The following is a 7,841-nucleotide window of genomic DNA, read 5'->3' on the forward strand; positions in this document are numbered from 1 at the left end:
GACATATATAGTATACCATATCAAGCGTCAATCCGCGTCAAAGTTCAACTACTTTTCTGTCAAGCCAAAGTATGGGAAGTAACGTCGTAACATTATCCATTACTAGAGTGGTATTTTTATACCAGCAAAACTAAAATCAAGCAATTGATACATGACCCTGTATTCGAGGAAAGTGATACTTAACCCGTATCATATCTGTCGACCAATTTCAAGTTTTACATTGTCAAAGAATACTAGCCGAATCTCTAAGAGTTGGACGGATACACTTGTCGACATCACCAGGGACTCAGAAAACATCAAACACTACAAATGAAACACTACAAACGGGTCGAATTTGTTTAATTTCGAGTACTGGTTGGTTGGCTTGATCTCAACAGTTCCACGTTTTCTCTAGGCCGGGCACCTGATACCTCAACTAAAGTAAAACGTATATAAGTTGGTGAAAGGAAAAAGAGAATTACAAGTACCGAAACACCAAAGGTGATTACTCTAAACAACAGCTAGGCTCCAAGGATTTTTCTAGTCTTAACATGAATGATTCAGTCGAAAAACAATCTTTAGTCATTTACAATGGAGCCTGCAACCTTGGATTTTGTATCAGAAGTTTGTGGAGATGCAAGTAAAGCTCACTCTAAAGGAGCTTCTTCCTCTCAAAAAAGGTCTTCAGATGCCATAGTTGCAGAGCAGCCACAGACAAGCAAACCAAGAGCGAAAGAAAACTAAAAGTTGCCATTTTTGAATTTGTTGATCGATTTAGTGCTTGCATCTCTTCCTCCCTGCAAATGCCAAGACATAAGAAATTAAGGAAAATTTGCGAAATATCCATGTTTCAAACTTATTTTCAAAAAAAGGGTTCAAGTTGCAAATGAGGTTGCAGCGCTGGTTGAAAACAGTTGATTTTCAGGTTGCAACTTGGGTATTTTTGAAAAAAGCTCAGAAATTAACCGATGGATGATTGCAACAAGACATTCTTGAGTTTTTTTATACCTTTCACGTAGGTAAAACATTTCTTCGTGAATAGATGTCACACTATCATACAGTTTCTGCAGCTCAACTTGCATGACCTACGGAGAAAATACTTGAGACAATGGACCTTATACAAAAAGCTGGATTGTAAAAGCAACCGCGTTGAAGCAATCACCAATCACATACATCAGATACGGAGGCTTCTTCGTTAAACAAAAATATTCAAGTATAACAACAAGGGACTACCAACATAGATACCAATAGTGCATATATTCCATCAAGTGTCAGATGAGCGAAGATGAAGTTAAGTAAAGACGCTTACTTCCACTTGTCCTTTTTTAGCAACCTTGGACCAATCTTTTGCTGCAACGCCTGATTTCCAGTCGAACTCGATTGAGAGTGTGACTGGTGGCTTGTGATCAACTGCCCAATAACAAGCCATATAATCACCTGATTCAGCGGCTGTAAATGCAAATGTGCCTGAATCCACATGATCCGAATAGTGATAGTTGTTCCCATACGGTGATGTCACCTGCACAAAAAATCCTGTTTTTCATCAAATCATAGTTTAACAATCAGGTAAATCATAGTTGCATATATATTTTCTCCTGAATAAACATTCCAGAAAACGATGGATGGAGTTGTGATACCCGGATAGTGATTTTATGGGAATCAGGGGGAGGCTGAATATCAGTAATAATGCTGTACTTTCCAACCGTCAGGGCACTGCTTTTGATGTCCTCTGTTATGCATTTTGAGGAGCCTGATTTTAGATCAAACCGCATAGCCTGAACCCATGGCGACCACGATATCATCATAGTCACAAGAATTATGATTCTTAGTCTCCGCATTCTCGCCTATGGAGAGCTTGTTGGAATCCAGAATGTGGAAGATAGATTGAAAGATTGATAGATTGAGGAGGGTAACAGCAGTCCCTGTGCGTTTGTGCATGGACTCAGGATCTGTTTCTCACTTTCTTCGCCTAAAAATAACCAACTCAACTACTTGATATATTTTTTTATTATCCATTAACCGGTCTGATAATTTCAAATTACATTTGTTGTTGTTGGCTGTTGGTATTGCTGAATCCGGTCCAAAATTGCTTTCTGCATTTGTCTAAATTACTATCTAAAACTTATACCTTTTGTATTCAATAGAGTCCCTCAAGAGTACTAATAGAAGAGCCTGCAACATGTTCCTACTTGTGTTATTTTATATGCAAACTACTATATTGTATGACATATATTTATTCGATTAATATTTCATAGAAATTGTTTTACGATATTATATATGTCGTTTAAATTTTATACCTTTTGTATTATGTCACAGAGAGCACTAACAGAAGGCTTCTTCTTACAGGACTGCTGATAAATATTCATTAATGTATACCTATAAAAAAAAAAAAAAATTTGGAGTGCATCACGAACCAAACAGTTTATCCCACTTGAAAGGGTATTAAAACAAATCAGTGGTTAAAAGGATAGGAAGTCGAGATCTAGAAACCTTTATCCTTAGCCTGCATCACTTGGATTGAATCAAATTAAGGTGAAATGAAATTCATAAATTTGGAGGCGATGGGAGAAAATATATATAATTTTCATTTTTTCAACCATTCCATACTATTCCAAGTTATATGAACTAAAAAATCTAACCCACATATTTTGAAAGATGCCTTATTCCAATTCTTCACTATCTTCGCCACAATTCTCATCATAACCAATTTAGACCTATTAATATTTAGGCTTAATGATCTTTTAGCCCTCGAAGTTTGGGTGGAAGTTCCGATGCGGCCTCGAAATTTAAAAACGTACCTTTCGACCCTCAAAATATCTTTGTCGTACCCTTTAGCCCTTATGGCGTATACCGATATATAACGGGGTGGACAAAGTTGACATTTCAAACGCGAAGGTTAAAAGGGGCATTAAACATTAAGGGTTAAAAGGAACATCTAATGTATTTTAATGTATTCTTTAGGAGTTAAAAGGAACGAGATGTATACCTTAAGGGTTAAAATGTACGCCCAAACTTTACCCCAAATATGAATTGTCAAGTTAATCCCCCGATTTGTACAAGTATTTTTAAAAAGGGCTATAAGGTACGACAAAGATACTTTGAGGGTCGAAAGGTACGTTTTAAAACTTCGAGGCTGCATCGGAACTTTCACCCATACTTCGAGGGCTAAAAAGTCATTAAGCCTAATATTTAATCACTCTTGTCGCATAAATTCTTCTTTTGACATGAAAAATCTTTAAAATTTTCATTTCATTGCCTCCTCATTTCACTCCATTCATTTGAACGCAGCCTTAAGTTGTCATCTTCAACAGTGCCTTTGCAATATAACAGAACAGCAGTCCAAGACCAAAGGATAGCTTTGATGATGGAAATTGGGCATCGATGAGTTAAGGGTGCACTCAGCTGTCTGTCATACAGTTTGATGTGTTGATCGTTCACTTTCATGTGTAGAGAAAGTCAAATAATTCATTCATATATAGAATTTCACAACATTATCGGGGTTCTGATCTGTTTCCCTTGACAAAAGAAAATCTGAGATAGCTAAGAATAACTTTAAATCATGCATACACTGGTTCGGATCACAAAACTCTGTAGCATGAGCAACAAGCGGTTTCTGGTAAGATGACCTTAACAACTTAGTACTACAAGGTCTTGATTATAGTAACATATGCCTCTATTTTTTAACATCTGGGGAGTTGCTGAGACTCGGAGAGGAATAGATCCGAGAGAGGTAGTATATGCAAAATGAATGCAGTGTCACATTCTATGGATTTGAAACACTACTCAGGTCATGGCTACCAATCCTATTCGAATTCGTCATATGATGATAACCTGTAGTGGAGTGCCCCTGGCAAATTTTGGTTCTTCCATTCTTATGTAAAATCATTCAAATTAAAAGCTTATGTGAATACTTGTATTGCAATTGTACAATTTACAAGTCTGCAGCTTATATGCCTGAACAATAAGAACAAATGTAAATGCTTATGCTTGTTTTCTACCAAGCTAAATTTGAGTTTCGGGATTTCCTAGAACTAGGACCAGAAAATACTGGGATGCTTCTTTCCTCTTCTGCCGTAAAAACCAAAGATATAATACAGGATTGCCTCTTGACTATTAATAACTAAAATATATTCTGTGAATTTCTTCAGATGCTGAAGAGGCGTCTGTGCAACCAGCTGACGGCCGATTTTTTGCCAGTATATAATTACTAAAAAGTTGGAGAAAGATTGTAAAGTCAATACATTTGTTACCCAAAGACACTAGTTCTTGGTCAATTTTTATTCTTAAGTTCTGTGTATTTGGTTCGAACGTTAAGTCGTGCAATATTAAAATTTTGTGGACTTGCCCTCTGCTGAAAGACGATGAACCCGACAAAAAATGGCAAGAAAACGAAAACATTTTGTGGGAACTCCAGATAATTTTGATGCAATGACTACAAAGCAGCATTTATATTTGTTGAAATATTGCATAAGATCCATTTGAGCCATTCCTCTAATACTTTAAAGTTTTACATGAACTGGTTCTCAACATTTTAACACAGCAAACAGTTAAATAAATATAACATAATTTGAATAATAATAATAAAAATAATGAAATATAGCTTCTGAGGTTAGCTAAGAATCCAAGTTCCAGGAAAGCGCAGTGTCTGCTGTTGGTTGTCTCGTACCTAGATCTTGGCCCATGGAGTCTGGCAGAGAAAAAAAAAATACTAGGTGTCAAGAAGAAACAAATAAAAACCGGCCAGTCTGCTATTCCCACTCATTAAAATCTTTTTTCCAAACCATAATAGACTTCTTCTCCTACCATGTAAGAGTTGCGAAACTTCCTCTGACGTTTCATGACCATTTCTTCATCTTTACTCGCGCCTCCTTTTTCCCAAATACCTTACACTTTCCATCCTCTCAATGGATGCTGACCATTTCACACTTAATTTAACTTTTCAACGTCTCGTGTTGGTGTTTATATATAGGTACACCCTTTGTTCTTATAACATAGTTCCACTCAGTTTCTCTGTAATATAATTCTCCCAGAGTTTCATTCTTTTGTTTTTTGAATTCTTCAGAATTTTTTAAAATCATAAGTCATGTCCCGCTTGATCAGTTATCTAGACCAGTTTCCGATGTTGTTATCTGTAGCCATTGTTGTCATCGGTTTACTTGAATTTATCTTTTCACCAATTGATATCAACTGGTTCGAAAGAGTCTGCAAGTACTTCTCCAGATCATTTTCTTCTCTCCAATACCAAACTGTTAAATTATCCGATATTTTTAGACATAAGGCCGGGACAGTGAAGCAAGAGGACTTTGAGTTGACCAAAAGGGATCCCGTCTTAAGTGGACAAGTTCATGACCCAAGTCTGCGCACAGAGGACGTGGAGATGGTGTTTGGAAGACTTGGGATATCTGGCCACCCTCGCGAAGACGAAAGGCTTCAAGAGAGGCTTGGTGTAGAATATTTTTCATCCATGTTTGAAGAGAATGAACCTAGCCTGGATGAGGTGAAAGAAGCCTTCGACGTGTTTGATCTCAACAGAGACGGGTTTATAGATGCAATCGAGTTGCAGAGAGTTCTCTGTGGTCTAGGTGTGAGTGATGGATCCGACATTGAGAATTGCAAGCTGATGATCAGAGGTTTTGATGAGAATAGGGATGGGAGGATAGATTTTAGAGAGTTTGTGAAGTTAATGGAGAAGAGCTTCGGCTAAATTTTCTTCTTTCTAAATGGTTTAAGATACAGAGCATACTTGTCTTGTCATATAACAAGACAGAGAAAACTTGCAATTTGCTAGAAAATTTTAGTTAAAACATATGTGCTCAAAACTTTCAAACACAACTTGAATTTTTGGATGGGCATAATGGACTGCATCCAAGAATATCCACGAGAACAATAATTTGAAATAAGTGGTGCAAATGAGACTAAAAGTTTGTCGGTGATCCACTTGATATATTAAAATGAAGCGATTGGCATAATTGATAATTAACTCGTTATATATGTTATAATAGATTCCCATTGGAGATTATACTTTTCGCCCCAGCAGAGTTCTTCTCCCAGAAATACATGTGACATATACATAGTGATGGATTTATTTGTTGTTTTCTGAAAGTGAATTCGCGACATTCCAACAAATTGCAAGTCAGACGAACATCTCACTGGGACATTCTAGTTCTTTCATTGTCTTGGTAAACAGCCGAGTCTTTTACCAGATTCGACAAGGTATAGTTATAGCGGCCGTTTGAGCAAGCTTAAAAAAAGTGACTTCTTGCTTAAAATAAAGAATTGAAATTAGAAGTAAATAAGTTAATAAAGTGTTTAGAAGAGAAGTAGAAGCTTTGAGAGAGAAGTTAGCATTCTCAACTTCTTAAAAGTGTTCCTACTTATTTACACAAACGGATAAAGAAAAACAGAAGCCAGAAACAGCTATGCTTCTTTTAACCAAACAGGTGCATAGACTTATAGTAGATCTGAGCTCCATTTCTTTCTTACAAATTTATTATATTGAAACAACACAAGAATACTAAACACAGTGTAAAGAGTAAACGTTGTTGTCTAGTAGAAAAGCTTGCAAGTAATCTCTGGTATGAGTATAATATAATTAAAAAAGATTGTTAGAAAAAGTTTACATAATGCATTAGACAGACATATAAGAAATGGAGTTGATGGGGATGATAATGATAATGATAATGTCATGGTGCAGGTGCAGGAGCAACCGGCATCGCGGATTTTGAATTGGTATTTGGCTTGGGGCATCCATAGTCATCACATCCACCTCCCTGTCACACCATCATATTTATAAATTTTACAGTACTCATTGCATGAGAACAGAAAACCAAGAAGAAGAAATGATTTAATGAACCTCAGAAACAACGACGACAGCAGGTTCATAGTCTTGACCTTGGACATTCTCCATCAGTTTTCTGTTAAAACCTACATATTCAGACAAGGTGAGTTTATTAGCAGAATGAAAAGTATTAGTGAAGTAGAAAATGATATGAATAATATTACCATGTGAAGAGGAGGAGAGTAGAACAAGAGCTGTTAGAAGACAGGCCAACTGTAAACAATTACAACTCATGTTGCTCTAACTGTGTGCTTCTATAGATCAGTTCTTTAAGAAGTCTGGATACATGAACAACTTGTATGGAAGAGAGTTTTACAGAGAGAGAGTATGGAATGGAAGGGTGGTCCAATTTGTGATATGAAATTGGGTTGGACTCCAGAGGAATTTAAGTAAGATTTAAGCTGGCATTACATGGTTTACTTTTATTTTATGTATCAGGGTCAATAAAGATTTTGAGAGAATCTTGGATCGTGTTTCTACGCTTCTACCTCTTTATTTCGTGTAACTATCTAAATCGTAATCTGGGATGCAATATTTTTTTTAAAGAAATTTTGGAGTTAGTAGAATTGGCAAACATTTTGTGGTCGTGAAGATTGTTGAGTTGTTTCCCAAGGCTTCTAAATTTTGCTTTTTGATTAATATTATTATGCATGCAATATTAGTTTTAAATAAAAATATTTTGAGAGATTTATATGTTTTGACCATAGATCATGTTTGTCCAGGTTTGAAATAAGAACTTAAAAACTGAAAAATGTTGGTTTGTGTAATAATTAGAATCATCAAAATTAATTTGAGGTACTTTTTAAGTGATTTAATTTTTTTATCAATAAATTATTTTTCATTTTATTCTATTATATTTTTAATATCTAATAAGTTATTAATAAATCAAAATTACTTAAACAAATTGTTTAAACTACCATATTATCTTGTAAAAATCTGTACAAAATTTAACGGATTCCTAGAGTATTTTAACGCTTATGGTGAGTGACTAGTGAGAAAGATTGGTCAACTTTTCACCTGAAAG

At 35.7% G+C, this 7,841-nt stretch overlaps 1 protein-coding gene across 1 annotated transcript; it reads right to left on the reverse strand.

Annotated features, from left to right (window-relative positions):
• Positions 1–162: 162 nt before the first annotated feature.
• Positions 163–1,936, reverse strand: LOC108206814 (transmembrane emp24 domain-containing protein p24delta9). The gene is made up of 4 exons (XM_017377230.2): positions 1,617–1,936; positions 1,289–1,498; positions 988–1,064; positions 163–776 (listed from the first exon to the last, which is right to left on the reverse strand). Exons 1-4 carry the CDS (start codon positions 1,815–1,817, stop codon positions 632–634), a joined length of 633 nt encoding a protein of 210 aa, XP_017232719.1. The 5' UTR covers positions 1,818–1,936; the 3' UTR covers positions 163–631.
• Positions 1,937–7,841: the final 5,905 nt, after the last annotated feature.

Source organism: Daucus carota, chromosome 2 (assembly GCF_001625215.2).
Source record: "Daucus carota subsp. sativus chromosome 2, DH1 v3.0, whole genome shotgun sequence".
Taxonomy (NCBI): domain Eukaryota; kingdom Viridiplantae; phylum Streptophyta; class Magnoliopsida; order Apiales; family Apiaceae; genus Daucus; species Daucus carota.